Source organism: Salvia splendens, chromosome 2 (assembly GCF_004379255.2).
Source record: "Salvia splendens isolate huo1 chromosome 2, SspV2, whole genome shotgun sequence".
NCBI lineage: Eukaryota > Viridiplantae > Streptophyta > Magnoliopsida > Lamiales > Lamiaceae > Salvia > Salvia splendens.
In genome coordinates this window covers 16,061,764-16,080,218 of record NC_056033.1, presented here as the reverse complement: position 1 = coordinate 16,080,218, position 18,455 = coordinate 16,061,764, and the positions used below count along the sequence as shown (strand labels likewise).

Below are 18,455 nucleotides of genomic sequence, written 5' to 3'. Positions count from 1 at the left end.
ATTAGAGCCATTGTCATATCCTTGACCCCTAATATCATCAATATCAAGACCAAAGAGCTTGATGGAATCAACCAATACTTTAAACAGCCCTAAACCAGATGTGTCATCCACCTTCATGAAACCCAAAAAGTACTCTTGAATTTTTATTTTGTCATCACACATCTCAACACATCGAACCAATAAAGTCATTTGCTCTTGATGACTCACATCTGGGGTACAATCAAGGATAATAGAGAAATATTTGGCATCTTTAACAACCTTTATGATAGAGTCCGTAATGCTAGAAGTCATAAGATAAATCAGCTCATCTTGAATTTTATGACTCAAATAATGATAACGAGTCTCTTTGTTTTGAATACGTCTAAGGATAATAGAATGATACTTTCAGCCGATAGAATGATAGGTATTTTTGGTGTATAAAATGACATTTTTGTTTAATAAAATGATACTTTTACCTGATAAAATGATAATCTAAGAGGATAAAATGACAGTAAACTTATAAAAATGATACTTTGAGTTGATAAAATGATATGTTTACTGCTTTGTAGGTTTGTATATTATGTATTGTGCCGATTATATTAGGTTTATTGCATAGAATGATAGTTTTGCCGGATAGAATGATACTTTCAGCCGATAGAATGATAGTTTTTCCGGGTAGAATGATACTTTTGGCTTATAATGATAGTTTCGTCATTTTTTATGTCGAAGTATCATTTTATCGGCTGCGAAATTAAATGAGCGAAATGACAGTTTTACCCCTCCGCCTTTTTTTTATGAAGTAAATCTAAGTTTGAATCTCAACCGCGTGATTTTAAAAATGTGCGGTCCAGATTTAGTTATAGGGTTATTATGATATTTAGGGGTTATCAATATAACGCACCCATATATATATATATATATATAGGATTGTATTCAAATCCTTTTTCCATATTTTCTCCTATTTCCTTCTTGATCTCAGCCCCACGATTTTGTCATCTGACGGTTAGATTGATGCCACGTGTCATTTAATAATGCAGATTTTCAGTTAAATAATGCACACCGACTAATAATGCACCGTTATAGTGTAATAATGCAGATTTTCAGTTGAATAATGCACACCGACTAATAATGCACCATTATAGTGTAATAATGCAGATCATCTGGACCGTTGATGAATGAGATCTAACGGTCCAGATTAAGAAGGAACTTAAATCTAAGGGGAGAAAAGGAGTTTAACACTACCCTATATATATATATATATATATATATATATATACCTGAGGCTAGGGAGGGGCCCTGCAAATTTGGGGGCCCAGGGCGGCCGCTCCACTTGCCCCCCCTCAGGTCCGGCCCAACCCATATATGAATCGTTTGATCTGCAGATGAATGGCCACGATCTGAATTGTAAATTTTTTCTTTTGGGTCATAACAACAACGGCTTATGTTAGGAATCAAAAATTAATGAACCGTCCATCCGTATTTTAAGCGCAGATTTAATGGGAGTAATTACTCCACACGCTAAGTTGATGCTTGGGTTCCCATGCCATTCAATTACACTCTCTTTCACCAAAAATCCTTTCCAATTTCATATAGCCTACAAAATCGACCAAACAAAAACCCTAATCTGCAGAATCAACGAAGATCAAAATCCGACTCGAGGAATCTAAAATCAACGACCACGACAAATCCTTCTCTATCTTCAGTAATGGCAGACACACGAGCTTCTGGAATGGCAAAGCATGACGGAAAATGTTAGTATGCTTTTGTATACCGTTTGACTGAAACCAATCTCAAATCTGACCCAAATTTTACCTCAATTGGTTGGATGTTACCTAATATATCAAAGAATTAATGTGAAGAAGAAAGGTACCGCCAGAACCCAGAGCACAAAAAGGTATGTCGACTAAATTTTCTAGGTTATTATTTGAAGGAATGTAGTTTTAATTCTTAGTTGGATCTCTGTTTTCTGATTGTGGTTTTTTTCATAAGCAATAGGTCAAAGTTCAACTCAAAAGTTGACTGAATTGAGACGTGGTATCCATGACCCAAATCAAGGTTAAAGTTATATGTATTTACCTTCTGTACCTCTGCTTTTGTAGAACCCATGAATTGAGATTGGAAATACTTTTATGATTTGTTTGGGTCAATGGAATGGTGGACTATCGACTAAAAATAAAGGTGTGCTTCAGTATTTAAGAGTTAAATATAATCGTGTGTTGATGGTGGCAAGAAATAATCATAGCGCATTATTGAATAAAGAGGCGACATCCAAACATTATGCAAAGGAGAGCAAGAAAACAAAGATCGACGTAGAAAAGATGATAGCAAACTACGGATCTTAATCAATGGTTATGTCATACATAAAAATACTGAAACTTTTTGTTCATTTCTTTATAGTCTACCACTATTTTAATTAAACGAGGTTTAGACCTTGTAATTCTCGTTTTTTGGACCTTGTTTTATAAATGTCAGCTGGATGTTATTGCCACTATATATTATTTCATCTGTTTTTATTCTGGAGTCTCTATGTACTAGTAATCCAGCTGGTGCTGCAATTTACCAATTAGTAAAAAAATAGAGCAATCAAAGCTCTTCGTCTATACAATTATTCTTCTGGTATTGACAAACACCTAATCTTTTCTCCATCCAACAATATTAATAAGACTGAAAACTGCACTTCAAATGACCTAAAGTTGACCTTTTGAAATAAAAATTAGTCGTTTCGGTAAAATTGCACTTCCAATGACCTTGTAATGCTTTCCTCTTGTTTCTTGCAGACGAAATATCGTATGAGGAGAATTACTTAATACATGGGGTCATAATAAATGAATATGTGGGTCATAGCATCGTATGGTTAATTTGTGTCATAATAAACCAACATTCGAGTCATTATATATCACTCTGGAGTACCAGAATGCGTCATACAATTCTGATCGAAATGTTCGTATCAAACAAACTGAAGTAAAATACACGATTATTCTCATGTTTTTGACATATTAAAATAACCAAATATTAATACGACCGAAGAATACACAAACAATAACCCAAACATCATCTATTCTTTAGGGTCATACTTAACGAATATTTGGGTAATGTCAACTTATGGGTAAATTGGGTCATAATAATCCAATATTCGAGTCATGACATAAAACTACTGAGTACCAGGATGCCTCATACAAATCTGAACGAACTGAGTAATTTCAAACAACCACATACAAATCTGAACGAACTGAGAAATTTCAAACAACCAGACATTGCAAATAAAATGACGTCTCTTTCAAAATATGCATTGGTCTAGTGGTTGCTGATGTCTCTTCTTATATATATATATATATATATATATATATATATATATATATATATATATATATATATATATATATATATATATATATATATATATATACTTCATCCGTCCCTGAAAAGTATGAATATTTAATTCGACACATGCTTTAATGCATAATTAGAGGAATAAGAGAGAGGGAGAGAAAAAGATTTTAATATATTGTTAATGGAAAATGGGTCCACCTCATTAAAGAGAAGAGTTTCCAAAATTTAGAAATTTCATACTTTTCAGGGAAGACGTGAGTATATACTTCTTCTTCTTCTTTTAATATTTTGATTTTAGTATCGGCGAATCAAGGGTTATAAAATTTTAGTACAAAATTACAGCAGAATGGTTCAAGACAATGTATTTATATATGGAGACATGATACATTAGACCACTTTTTCAAACTGAATACTTGCCACCAGTGCTCAGCACAATCCACTTCCGTCAAAGTTGAACCTGCATATTTTGAAAAGAAACATCTATGATTGTGATAAGGCCTATTTCATGCATTGGTTTAGAAGGTAAAATGTAGGCTACTTGATCAGTTTTACGCGAAAAGCGAGTGTTAATTGTGCAGGAATGCCACTTGACCAAGGCAGCAAAGCCAAACTGATCATGTTGGCGCAGAAGGTGAAAAAGGTCCAAAACAGTGTGGGTTGATCAAGTTGATGGTCAAGCAGTTAGCCGGGGACCACTGCAAAACAGAAAGAGGGCACGTATAGCCGATGCGCTGGAAAGCGATCCTCAATCAGTTATCCAAGGACCACGGCGAAATAGAAAAGGGGACACGTATCGACGGATAAGACGCGCAATTTCAGCAAGGACGAAGATTCGCTGCCAAATTTGTTATCACAATTGGAGGCTATTATGAAAAGCCTATAAATAGAGGACGCATCACCATAGGAGAATATCTTTTTTTGGATCTATCTTTTTCTTTTCTTTATCAGTAGTTTTAGTTTAGTTTCCATTAGAGAGTTAGAATGGTTAGCTAGAGAGTGAGAAGGAGCGCGACAGAGAAATCCAGATCCGTTCGCCGCCGTTTCAGTTTCCGACCGAGAATCTCTTGGATCTATCACTTTCTCTCATTTCAGTTCTAGTTACTTAGTTAAATTTTGTGTTGTTAAGTAGTTGAAAGCAATCGTTCTTGTTTTGTATTCCGCATTTTCCAAGTTCTGTTCAGAATTCTGTTTTTAAATCAAAGTTATTTGTTTTTGGAAATCTTATTGACTGTTATAGCTTAGTTTTGGTCTTAAATTCCCTGATCCATAAGTTTGAACTTGCATAATATTGAATGGTAAAGTATCACGTAGAATCGTAGCATGCTTAGGTAGTTAAGTCATTTATTTCAGTTTGTCACTTACCTGATCAGTTTACTTTTTCCATCATGATATGTCCCTTGATAAAGTAGATAGTTTACGTTCTGCCTAGTTTAATCCAGTAGTTTAAAACTCCCAACTTAAAGTGTGGCCGTAGCTAAAACCCTGTTCACTAAACACACACTAACGCACCAGCTTCTCGGTGGGATCGACCCCGTACTTGCCGCTTCATGTATAAAGTAGGATGCATGTTAGGGAGTTATAAATAGTTTTTGAAAAAGAGAGAAGCGCCTTGATCAAGTCGCAATGACAGTTGCAAACTGATCCACCCGATTGGTTATCTTTCCATATAACTTGATCGGTCTCGTCTTTTCTGTCCTCTTTCCAAATGTAGTCGTTGCCGGGGAAGCATGGTGTTATTACAAAGATGTGTTTAATTCATAGGTGTAAATAGTTTTATTTCTTGTTTTTAATTTGTTTTTCCTTCTTTTCATGAGAAGGTACCACCGCGGAGGACACTGGAATCATCCTCTCATTTACAGAAATACAAACGCTCAGTGGTGAGTCCAGGAGGCCAGTGTAGTAACCACTCGCTACAGAGCCGCGTTAGCAGCAGCCGCATCATCATCTACTGCTGAGCAACTGACCAGTGAGGAGGAAGGAGAGTTGTCCACGCCACCTAAACCACTACTCGAGGAAGCAGAAACAAAGATGGTCGTCGAAGACAACGATTGGGGAATTGGCTCCCTACACACTCATGACGAGAAGAAGCTCACTCATGCCATCGCAGTTATCCAGGAATACGGGCAACCGCAATCAAATCGGGGGTACTCGCGGTGTTGTCAACTTTCTACGGACTCTCGAAGGAATGCCCTTATGCCTTTTTGGAGGAATTTTGCAGATATTGTGACATTCAACCAGTACCAGCTGGATCCACATCAGAAGATTTCAAGCTCAAGGAGATACCCTTCGTTTTGAAGGGTGATGCAGGAATCTGGTTGTCAAGGCTGCCATAAAGCTCGATTAGAACCTGGACCGAGTTCCGCATTATCTTCCTGGACCGCTTCTTCTCAACATCAAAGACAAGTGCCCTGAAGAGAGAAATTACAGATTCCAGGGACTGCTGCAAGCGTGTCCTAATCACAAAATCGGAGAGCGGGAGGTCTATTCAACCTTTTATGGTGGATTGACGGTGGACAGCAAGAATGATCTCAATATAGCCGCCCAAGGGGATTTCTCCAAAACCCCATTCAGCCAAGCAAAAATTATTCTAGAGAGATTGATCGAAGCAAGAAGATCATATGAGACCTCTCGAGGCTAGTACAGAAGAGGAGAGGTGCACGCAGCAGAAGCACGAAGCAACGAGAAGTTGGAGGCTCGATTTGAGCAAATGGAGAAGAAGCTTCTAGAAGCCGTGGAGAAGGCCAGAGCACCTCCACCTCTAGCCCCTAAGGAGAAGACTTATGTGCCACCACCTCCGGAGGAGCACCATTATTACTACTGCGAGTTTCCTCCTGAACCAGAAGCTCTGAATCAGGTAAACGCTGTCGGCCATTGGAGCCCGGATGACCACTGGATCCAGGGAAAACAGAGGGATGCTCCATAGAGAGATCACCCAAATTTCAGGTGGACTGATTAGAGCCAAAAACAACTGCCTCAACCATCTATTCAGCAGACACAACCCTCCGAAGGGCAGCCTAATTGGCCTGCTCGAATTCAAGAAAGACCGAACACCGGAGGAAATAGAGGGCAGAGTGGTCAAGGCAACTGGTCAGGCGGACCCCAGGGTAACTGGTCCAGCAGAAGTCAGTCCAACTGGTCAGGAAGACAACAAGAGGGAAACTGGGGATACAGACATCAAGGCCCCCAGTCAAGCAACTCCGGGAGGCAACCAAACAACCAGGTGGTGAGCTATATTCCGCCGCATCAAAGAGGAAACCAACAAGCGGGGAGCCAACCATACCATCAGCCCCAGTATCAATCTGAGCACTATGGGCAGCAAGACTACCCTCAGCCTAGCCACGGTGGAGGACCTTCGAATCAGAGATACAACAGGCACGCCAATGAAGGTCCTGGAGAAGCTATGGCTCCGCACCATCAGAATGATGCGATGCGCGAAATCCAAGAGGCGCAGAAAGAGCAGAGGGCATCTCTAGACATGCTTACAAAGCAACTTTATCAGGTTGCCATGTCGCTAGGGGAACTGAGAGGGAATGAAGGAAAGATCCCTGCTACGGTGCAGCCCATCAGGACTGAGAAGCGAAGAAGGAGCAGAGTCCAGTTCCCTTGATCAAGCCACCGGAGGAAAAGATAAGGGAAAGGCGAAAGTATGCGGGGAGACCTCAGGAGAAGGTCAAGGCGATGGAACTGAGAAGACCAAGCCCTACCCCTACCGCTGCATGATTACAAGGAAGAGAGATGCCACGATTGATGTGGCCAGTTTATTCAAAGACGTGGAAGTCAAGGTGTCACTCCTGATGGCGTTGAAGATACCCCCTATCAGTAAATTTGGCAAAGACTACCTGACAGGAAGGGTCACTGAAGAAGGAAGGATGGTTACAGAGGAGAATGTCTCTGCAGTGATCCAGCGGAGTGACCTCCCATCAAAGAAGACCGACCTAGAGATGTTCACACTACCAATCTCAATTGGAGACATTCAAGTGGAGCACGCAATGTGTGATCTAGAGGTGTCTATCAGTGTGCTGTTGTATTCTATATACAAGAAGCTGGGAGAGCCTAAGCTTCTCGACACCGACATCATGATACAGCTAGCCGATAGGTCTTGCATTCACCCCGAGGGAATTCTTGAAGATGTGATAGTGAAGGTGAACAACTTCATGTACCCAGTCGACTTCTTCGTCATCAAAATGACAGAGCCAGCAGCGAAGGAGTCTAGTGGAGTCTTATTGGGGAGGCCATTCTTGTCTACAGCCAGCACAATAATCGACGTCCGCAAAGGGACGATCAGTCTGGACTTCAATGGAGAACAATTCACGTTCAACATCGATGAAGCGATGAAGAGGTCGAGGGACAGTGAGAACATGCACTCAATGTACACAGTCGAGCCTCTGGTGCAAGAGTATCTAGAAGAGGAGTCCTACAGAGACAATTCACAGACTCTGCAGCAGACGAAGAAATTGAGAAAGAAGTCACTGACTGGTACGACGCTATGAAAGTGGGCGAGATGGATGATCAAGCCATCGTGAAGACGGTGATGGATTTCTGTGAGCGACCGCGGCCAGCTGGGTCAAGCGGGAGAGCTCAACTGTCAAGCGTCGAGAAGCTGCCTGATCAAGGCACACCACTGAGAAGAGAAGCAGACGAGAATCCTCTGCCGACTGAAGTACCCATGCCAGTGAAAGAATTGAAGCCGCTTCCAGCGCATTTGAAGTACGCCTACCTGGGAGAGAAGGAAACGCTACCAGTAATCATCAACAACCAGTTGACCCAGAGGCAGGAAGAGCAATTGCTGGAGGTGCTTAGGCGCAATCAGAAGGCGATCGGATGGAATTGACGGACTTGGTGGGAATTAGCCCAGATCTATGCATGCACCACATCTAGCTGGAGGAAGGAGCCAAGCCTCACCGTGATCAGCAGCGCAAGCTCAACCCTAATATGTGGGAGGAAGTGCTCAAGGAGATAGTCAAGCTGGTCTCCATCGGAATTATTTACTCCATTCCAGATAGCAAATGGGTCAGTCTACTTCACATGGTGACAAAGAAGGGTGGAATCCAAGTGGTGAAAAATGAGAAGAACGAGCTGATTCCGACGAGGCCCGTCACTGGATGGAGAATGTGCATAGATTACAGGAAGCTGAATGCTGCCACGAAGAAGGATCATTTCCCGTTGCCATTCATTGATCAAATGCTCGAGAGATTAGCTAGGAAGCAATACTTCAGTTTCCTTGACGGGTATAGCGGCTACTTCCAAATTGCGGTGAATCCAGACGATCAAGAGAAGACCACATTCACATGCCCCTTCGGCACCTACGCTTACAGAAGAATGTCGTTCGGACTCTGCAATGCCCCAGGTACCTTCCAGAGATGCATGATGAGCATTTTCTCTGACTTGTTAGAAGATTGCATTGAGATCTTCATGGACGACTTTACCGTCTATGCGGACACATTTGAGCAAGGGCTCCATACTCTGAACAGAGTGCTGGAGAGATGCCGACAAAAGGACCTGGTCTTGAACTTTGAGAAGTGCCACTTCATGGTGACTGAGGGCATCGTACTGGGCCATGTTGTGTCAAGCAGAGGGATTGAAGTTGATCAAGCCAAGGTGGTTGTTATTGCGAAGCTTCCATACCCAACTAATCAGAAGGAAATCCAGGTTATTCTAGGCCAAGCGGGCTTTTACAGACGCTTTATCAAAGACTTTGCAAAGATTGCCCAACCCTTGACGAGACTGCTCCAAAACGATCCAGAGTTTGAGTTTTCAAATGCCTGCAATGTCACTTTTCAGATCTTGAAGGACAGATTGATCAGTGCGCCGATTATCCGCGCCCCCAACTGGATTCACCTTTTCGAGGTGATTTGCGACGCAAGCGACTACTCGGTGGGAGCGGTTCTTGGCCAAAGAATCGATGGGAAGAGCTATGTCATATTCTACGCTTCGAAGACTCTCAACCAAGCACAGAAGAACTATGACACTACAGAGAAGGAGATGATGTCAGTGGTTTACGCCTTCAAAAAATTCAGACCCTACTTGCTGGGCTCAAAAGTGATTGTTTACACAGATCACGCGACTATGAAATACCTCCTGGCCAAGAAAGAGTCGAAGCCGCGTTTGATCAGATGGGTGCTCCTGCTGCAAGAATTTGACTGGGAGGCAGTGGACAAGAAGGGCATGGAGAATAGAGTGGCCGATCACCTGAGCCAAATTATACAAGGGGATAACGGGGAAGCCATCTCTGACGCATTCCCTGAAGAACATCAGTACCTGATCAAGTCCAACTATAAGTCCAGCCTTGAGAGGATAAACTGAGTTGATCAAGGGAAAGAGATCCACCAGTAGGGAGAGCCATGGTTTGCTGATATGTACAACTATCTGGTAACGGGCGAACTGCCCACAAATGCTGAGGTCACGAGAGCACAGAAGCAGAAAATCAAGAGCGACTCCCACTACTTCTACTGGGACGATCCATATTTGTGGAAAATGGGAGCTGATCAAGTCATCCGCCGCTGTACACCCGAGTGGGAACAAGATGACGTACTGGTCCACTGCCACACACTAGCTTGTGGTGGTCATTTCGGTCCAAAGAAAACGGCGAGGATGGTGCTTGACAGTGGATTCTATTAGTCTTCCCTTCATAAAGATGCCTCCGAATTCCGCAAGAGATGCCCACGATGCCAACTGACTGGAGAAATCTCGGCGAGAGATGAAATGCCGCAGGTCCCCATGACAGTCTGTGAGATTTTTTACGTCTAGGGGATGGATTTCATGGGACCATTCCCATCATCTGAGGGGAATCTATATATCTTGGTGGCGGTGGACTTTGTGTCCAAATGGATTGAAGCGAAGGCAACAAAGACTTGTGAGTCCAGGGAGGTGGCCAAATTTTTGAAGACTAATATCTTTACCCAGTATGTTGTACTGAGGGCCGTCATCTCCGATCAAGGCACTCATTTCGTCAACCGGACCATCGAAGCCCTGATGAAGAAATATGGAGTCCACCACCGACTGTCTGCACCCTACCACCCCCAGGCGAATGGTAAAGCAGAGGTGTCCAACCGAGAGATCAAGGTGATCCTAGAAAAGATAGTGAATCCGACAAGGAAGGACTGGAGCCGCCAACTGGAGGACGCGCTCTGGGCATACCGGATCGCCTTCAAAACTCCGATTGGAATGTCCCCCTACCGACTGGTGTTCGGGAAGATGTGCCATCTACCGGTGGAGATTGAGCATCAAGCCTTCTGGGCTATAAAGGAGATGAACTTGAACACCGAAGCTTGCACTGGAGAGAGGAGATTGCAGCTGCAGGAGCTTGAAGAGCTTCGCCTCGATGCATATGATTCGGCCATATGGTACAAGGAAAGAACAAAGATGTCGCACGACAAGAATCTCCGGAGGAAAGAGCTCAAAGTGGGGCAGAAGGTGTTACTCTTCCAGTCCAGACTCAAACTGATGCCGGGAAAGCTGAGATCAAAGTGGGCATGCCCTTATACCATAGTTGTCATACGCGCGAATGGAGCAATCGAACTCCAAGGAAGCGACCATGATTCGTCTTCCTTCTTGGTGAATGGTCATCGGGTGAAGCTCTACAGAGACGGGAATGAGGTGTGCGTGGTGGAAGAAATTCCACTACTTACACCTAAATCTTTCCACTGATCGACAGGTAAAAGGAGTTAACTGGGTATCCTTTGGGTAATCTGCTTGATCGAGCTAAATGTGGATTTCAAATTGATAACTGATCAAGTGACATCCTAAGGGCACTCAGTCGACTCCTTGGTAACTTAGTATAAATATGTTTCTTCTCTTTATTAAAGTTAAACAACTAAAAAGCATAAAAATATATAAAAAAAAATATATTTTCAAAATCTGATCATGTGGTTATTCCTTGAATATTCATCTGGATTTCCTTGTCCACTTGATCAGTTGGATTCTAGATTTGTTTTGTGGTCTAATGCAGTGGCTTGATCAAGGCAGGGAAATAAAAAGGCGCGCTTGATTGCTGACGCACCTAATATATGAAGCGTCGTGAGGAAGCCAACAGTCGTTTTTTCAAATTAAAGGGGTTTAATCTGAAACGTCCTTCACTTTTTCCCCCACACGCTAATCGTACCCAAATTTCTCTCTCGATATTTCTCTCTCTCTCTTAAATCGCAGGAACCCTAGCCCAAATCGCCACCGATTTCAACGAAAAATCCACAACTACCAGCAAAATGAAGAAGAACGGAGCCAACAACCAAGCTACCTCCTCAAGGAACGTCGGTTCCGGTACCAGCAGCAGTGGATGACGGACTTCCGTCCCAGCCTCGGCGGCACCGCCTGTAAACCCTAGCACCGTCGCTCTACCTCCCCCACTTCCAACAGTAGATCCGCGGTTGTCAGAGCAATTCGAGAGGCTCCTAGACAGCCTGCCGATAGGGACGGACGCCGCGAAGGTTTTCGCCCTCCTTAGAGTAAATCTGGTGTTCCCCAGATCTCAAAACCCAGTTCCTACTCCCGAAGCCCAAATCCCAGCATCTCCCCCCAAAACACAAAGTCCGTCTCCCTCCCCTAATTCCCACAAGCCTATATCTAACCCAATGGATTTACTGGACAACTACAGTGGAGATACTGTACCGACAGAAGACCTTGATGCTATGGAGAAGGGGGAGGACGTTGAGCAGCCTATTGCTCACCCCGCCGAGGGCATACCTACCTCGAGGCTGGAGGGGGCAGACGTCGAGATGCCAGTCGAGGAGACTGGTCGAGCTAGCCCTAGAGAAGAAGAATGCGCCCACGCCTTCAATATCCCGTCACCATCGAGTGGCGGAGGCTCTAACTCCAACCATACCCAAGAGCCAGAGCCGATTAAAGTGGTGGAAATTGACGACGACATGGAGATCCGACGACCCCTCCCCATCGACATCTTGCTTCAGAGCAGGGGGGCAGATCTAAACTTCCTAAGGACGTTAGATGATGAACCCTTCCTCGAAAGAGAGAAGGAGCAGTTACACCGAAGGTCGCACCGTATGCGGCATCTTATCGATGAAGAAAAAGCTGTGGATGACGGCCAGCTAAGGATGGAGAAGAAGAGGAAGGGAAGGAGATAGCCTAGCCTTCCCCCAAGAGAACACGCCCTGTCAACCAGGGGATACTGATTCGTGAAGCTGACCAAGCAGCTCCCCCACTGCCCCGTGATAATGAAGAAGGCAGTGAGACTGGGGAGCCGGAACCACGCTGGACAAGGACCTCCAAGCGAAGCGCGGAGAGGAGGCTTGAGCCAACCCCTGCTATGACTTACTCCAAGCAATCCATGGTGCTGACCGCAAACCTCCTCAAGCAAATGCTTGAATTTGACAACCCAACGTGGCAAGAGGAGGTCAATCAGAGGGTGACAAAGCAGAAAAGGCTCACGTCAGGGAAGAAGCTCCACCAACCCACCCTAGAGAAGATAGAGGTCGAGGAGAAATTCACTGAGTATATCACCGGTATAGGCTTCGAGTGGCTGCTAGAGATCGATGCAACCCTTGTTTCAGAGGATCTAGCCAAGGAGTTCTTTACCTCCTTCCGGTTCACTGGAGAAACCGACCTCGATGCCAGGAGCATCTCATTTAAGGTGTTTGGCCGCCAGCAAAGAATGAGCCTTAATAAGTTATCCATTCGTATGGGGCTCTACGGCAATGATCAGGTGGCCAACGGTGAATGGTTTGGGCGCGACATAGGCCTCCCAAACAAGAAGGCAGACTTCGACCAGCAGGCAGCCTGGCAAGCTATCAGCCACAATCATGCTCCAGCGTTCAAGGCGTCTGAGTCCAGGTGGAACCAATACCATCGCTCAAGTCTACCTTAGCTGCAATCTATTGGGCCAAACCAATACCACCGCGATGATCACCTTGGCCGAACTCTACTTTATGTGGTGTATGAAGGAGCAGCGGAAGGTCCACCTGGTTCTGGCTGGCTTATTCGATTCATTAGATCGCTACACGCCCGGCACGCCACTTGAATGTGTGCCACCTATTTGGAGCCTACTTAAGAAAAAACTGGAATTCGGAGAACCAGGAGAGTGTATGGCACCCCCTTCGTTGCCCTCTGCCTGAACTTTTTGACCTTGATTACTTTTTGCAGAATACAGGTGTTGGAGAAGGGACGGCAGGGGAGGTTCCATTTCTATACTGCCGGCCTGCGTGAGCAATCAAGAGGTCAGTTGGAATCAAGGCAGAGGCATACTGAACGCCCAGCCAGCCCAAACAAGCATCAAGGGCCCCAGCTAGCGATAGTGGCCACCCCAAGGGTTGAGCAAACGGAGGAGGCTGCCCAGAGAGACGCCGACTGGAAGCTGCGCATGGAGCAGATGATGGCGCAACTGGTGGAGAACTCTCAAGCCCACCTGGTGCAGATGAACATGATTGGGACTATCATGGAGAGGTTGCTGGAGGCAGTGCGTGATCCAGCCAGTTCCCTGGCACGACAAACAAGCACCAGGCACCCACCACCTCCCTCTACTCGCTCCCCACAAGGAAGGCATGCCACTGCTCCTACCTGGCCCACCTCTACTCAACCTGCCCAGCCATCAAGGAGGAAATAGTATAACATCTTACCCAGCTCGTTTCAGTTTCCAAACAATTTCTGTGTTTATTTTTGTTTTTGGTCTGTAATTACTATGTTTTTATTCATTTCACACTTAGTCCAGTGTCTGGTCTGAGTGTGAGAAGTTTATGGATTTCTTGTTCTTTTTCTTGAATATGTGTTCTTGTTTTACTCTTGTTTTTCTTGTTTTCGGCATGATTTTGATTTGGGGCACTGTAACATCCCCAAAATTTTTTGACTCTTATTTTAATATGTCGATTGGGAATTTTATTTATGAAATTTAATTGTTGCTACGTGATTGAGTTGGCCATGTGGAATAAATTGTCATGGGTGATTTGGAATGAAGTGTTAGTTACATTTTTTTTCAATGTGGGAAATTAATCTAAATAAGAGCATGCATTTTTTTCTAGCCAAATAAAGTGGCTATTTTCGGCCCCTCCAATTATTGGAAACTATATTCTTTTTCTTGGATTTAATTAATTATTTTGGGATATTTATCCAAATTAAATCCAAAACAAACTATTCCAAACTTGTACTACATGAATTTCGAACCCTAGCATATTCTTGAGGGATTTCGAAAAAAATCCCCTAATTTAATTAGGAGGATGGATTATTTCTTTGATTTAATTGGTACCTTGTTGATTCCCTTCATTATTTTAAATCCAATTAAATCTTGTCACATTTTGTTTCCTCACCATACTTTGATTAATATTCGAATTATTCCCTTGTGGGAATAATACCCAAATTTTCGGCCCCTTTGATTAAGAAGGAAATAATAATTGTTTCCCTGCTTTGTGGAATTCCTTCTATTCAAATAAATACCAAATTAATACCTAAGTCAAATTAATTGGGGATGTGAATATTTTTCTTGTATTGTGTTCTCCATATCACACGCCCCTTATGCTTCAAATTTCCTTGTGGAAATTTATTTAATTATTACCTATTTTCTAGGAGTCTTTTCCTATAAATAAATTATCAAATTTAAATCCTATTCTTATTTAATTGAGGATTTAAATAATTTTCCTTATGCACCCATTAAAGTTTCGCTCTCCCCCTTTTATTTCCTACTTTGAGATTTAATTTATTTTGTTCCCTTGTTTATGAAATAGTCATTTTTTAATTCCTAAGTTGTGAATATATTTGTAACGCCCCACTTTTCGAACCCTAATTTTGGAACCCTAAGACGTTGCATTTATTGCCACTAATCACACGCCTACCCCCTCTCCCACACGCCCCCTCCCACTTTTCATCTCCTCTCCCACTTGTTCATCCATTCTACTCAAGATCCCCTCAATTTCCCAAGACATTATTGAAGAACCAAGGTTTTATTCGCTTTCTACCGATTGTTTCGTCCAAGAAAGGTAAATTCAAACCCATATTCTTCACTCCTCTCCATCTAAACCTTCTTTGACTCCGTCATGCATGTAGAGAGTGTAGGGAATGCAGATCTAAGGGTTTAATCGGTGGGAATGTGTAATCGTATGTGTGAATGCATTTTGATTTCAATTGGTTGATGATTTAATGAATCCTCGGTGAATGATATATGATTTCATGAAAATATGTGTCTAAGGACCCTTTTGAGCATGCTTGTATGTTAAAACCATGAAAAGGTTGATTTTAAATAAGTGGGGGTAAACCCTAATTCGAATTCCTAAAAGCATGAGAAACTGTGATTCCGAACAGTAAGTTCCGACTCGTTTTTGACCGACCAAATGAACTCCGATTTGACCGATTCTTTTTCCTGAGTAAACTTCATGATGTGTTCTATGCTTTTTGTAAATTTCAACCCATTTGGATAAAAGATGAATTTTTGGTGAATTTTTAAAGTTGACTGCGCAATTCTGCCAGAAACATGTTTTCTCGACCAGTAGGTTACGTCTTTGATTTGACCGACTTAAAAGGGGTATTTTGACATAAAATTTAAACTGGAAGTTATTTGATGAGTCTACTGCATTGTGGTAAAGTTTTAGCCCCAACGGAAGTCGGGTGAAATTTTAATAATTTTTATAAAATGGTTGCGCAGTGCTGCCAGATTTCTATCTTGACAAAAACACTATGTTGTTATAAGTGAATTACTTGATTGATATATGTGATGACATGATGCGCTGTTCAAAGGGGGGGAAAAGGGAAAATGATAGAGACGTGCATAATATTAAGTCGATGGTTGTGACTGATAAGATATATATATTATCTAAAGGTAATAACTCGTGCGCGAAGCGTGATAACAAAGGGAAAGCAGTAGTCGAAATCTAAACGGTCGAGGTGGGCTTCTTTTCTACCCTACATTTTTATGGGTTTTCTTTTACTAAAATCTTTTACGTATGACTGTGGAGCTATAAGGGTGGTTTAAAGCGATTATCATGTCGTGATTTGTTTTAACGTGCCTATCTGATGTGGCTGTTGCCACTGTTATATAAATCGAATTCGGGTCCTCGTAGGCCCGCAAACCCTACTTGGATTAGTGTACACCTATGGTAGACTGTGTGCTAGCGTACGGGCTGACCGGTCTAGTGACCTGGTTTGCGGCCGCATTCCTTGTCATGTATTGACAGATATGGTTGATGACGATGGGGAAAAATGACTGCGCAGTCGCTATTTTGAACAATGGAAAATATTTTGGTGCCTCGGGCCTTTATAAAGCTCAAACCCTGATGGTTACCTACGTATGGCATGATAATATGTACTCTTATTAAAATGTTTTCGGCATGAGCCACTGAGTATTTTCAAAAGTACTCAGCTCTGCATATGTTTTCTCTATGTGCAGGTTGAGCGGCGACGAGCGGTTGGTGGTGTTGAGCAGGAATTAATAATGAACTGTGGTAGTTTTTGAAACTCCGAGTGTCGTTGTGTCCTCACACATGACGTCACTCTTCTCTTAGATGCTTCCGCTGTGATGTTTTCTTTACATACTTTTATTTAAACTAAAACTGTTTTATGTGGGATATTTGAAAACTCGTTACTTTTGAATAAATGCTAAACCCTTAGTCCTTTATTTATTAAACGTAATTACTCTTGGTCGCTTTATTTATTAAACTTAAATTTTGGTCACACTTTTATTGAAAACCCTAGCCTTCTTTGAATGTCCTTTAAAACCCTTTTTATCACGATCGTCCGCTTTTATTAACCCTAAGGGGCGGTCGTGACAATATTTCTCTCCAAGTAAATACCAAATAAATTCCTTGTTAATTTAATAGCCAATTTTTGAAAATTCCCTTGTTTTAATTGTGGGATTTTATTTATTGGCCTCTATTTTATTCCTCCACAATTAATTAACAAATAAATTTAGTTGGGGATTAAACCTACTATAAAATCACCTAAACCTAACCCTAGCCCCCAATAAACTAGTATTCTCGCCCAGAGAGTTTCGTTTTTGATTTGACCGACCAAATGGCCTTATCTTGATGTGAAATTTTGACTGGATGAAATTTGAAGAGTCTTCTGTATTTTGTGAAAATTTCAGCCTTGTTGAACATCGGATGAATTTTTGGTAAATTTTTCAATCGAACCGCGCAGTACTGCCAGAATTTTTATGTTCTGACCAGAGGGTTGCATTGTTGTTTTTACTGACCAAATAATATGATTTCGGTGTGAAATTTTAACTGGACGTGCTTGAATGTGTCTACTGTGTAGTGACCAAAATTTAGCTTCATATGAGGTCGGATGAATTTTTGGTGATTTTTACAAAATGACTGCGCAGTTCTACCAGATTTCTGTTATGTCAAAATAATACTTTTTGCCAAGTTTGGGTGAATTATATGATGCATGTATGATCAAGGAATGTATCTTATGACGTGATTATGTGTGATAAGTTGAGAAATATTATGGCATGTTTTTCCTTATGTTGATGAATGTTGGGGTGGGTAATTTAAGTGAACGATGAAAGGAACGATAGGACATGCATGATAATTTGTATTGATGGAAGGCTGATTGTGTTGTGGTGTTGGCAAGGGGATTGTGTGTACGTGATCACAAGGAACGAGGGTTGCTTTGAGTTGGGTATTGTGTTGTTTAAGCAAACAAGGTTGGCTTTCTTTTACAAATCTTTTATTTTCCAAAAATATGATGTGGTGTTATAAGGGTGGTTTAACTTGTTATGTCATGCCATGATGTTTTGTTTATGAGATTGTTACCTGATGCCTAGTTCGTCTGAGCTTGCTCCGTTAGGCTACATGGCTGTGTTGTGAAACAAATTCGGGTCTGAGTAGGGCCGCAAACCCTATCAGGCTGTGTACATTGGTGGGATCATGAGCCGTCCTTGCTAGTCGGCCGGTCTCGTGGGCGAATAGTGTGTCTACACTTTCGTCGCACATGGAATGGTGATTTTGATTGATGGATTGTTGAGAAAGTGGGGAGATTATTTGACTGACCAGTCTATGAAACGTTTTTTGTGTTCTCGATGATATTTCTTAACTACATGTAAAACTCGAGATCACTGGTATGGATGACATAACTGTTATAAAATATTTTCGGCATGAGCCCATTGAGTACAACAAGTACTCAGCCATGCATATGTTTTCCCTATGTGCAGGTTGAGCGGGGTGTTGCGATGGATGTTGAGTCGGCCTAGGAATTTTGGATGCGTTGTGTCCTCA

At 42.4% G+C, this 18,455-nt stretch overlaps 2 protein-coding genes across 2 annotated transcripts; both read left to right on the top strand.

Moving 5' to 3' along the window:
* The first annotated feature begins 6,016 nt into the window (after nt 1-6,016).
* Nucleotides 6,017-6,916, top strand: LOC121774712 (basic salivary proline-rich protein 4-like). Its single transcript, XM_042171585.1, has 2 exons — nt 6,017-6,163; nt 6,302-6,916. The coding sequence occupies exons 1-2, from the start codon at nt 6,017-6,019 to the stop codon at nt 6,914-6,916; spliced, it is 762 nt and encodes a 253-aa protein (XP_042027519.1).
* A 187-nt stretch (nt 6,917-7,103) lies between these two features.
* On the top strand, nt 7,104-7,799 carry LOC121774703. Its single transcript, XM_042171578.1, has one exon. It carries the CDS (start codon nt 7,104-7,106, stop codon nt 7,797-7,799), a length of 696 nt encoding a protein of 231 aa, XP_042027512.1.
* The last annotated feature ends 10,656 nt before the right edge of the window (nt 7,800-18,455 follow it).

Bases quoted from the DNA above. Each gene is read 5' to 3' on its own strand.
- LOC121774712 (XM_042171585.1), top strand. From the start codon at position 6,017: ATGGAGAAGAAGCTTCTAGAAGCCGTGGAGAAGGCCAGAGCACCTCCA. The intron at 6,164-6,301 runs GTAAACGCTGTC...TCTATTCAGCAG, and splicing joins AACCAGAAGCTCTGAATCAG to ACACAACCCTCCGAAGGGCA.
- LOC121774703 (XM_042171578.1), top strand. From the start codon at position 7,104: ATGGCGTTGAAGATACCCCCTATCAGTAAATTTGGCAAAGACTACCTG.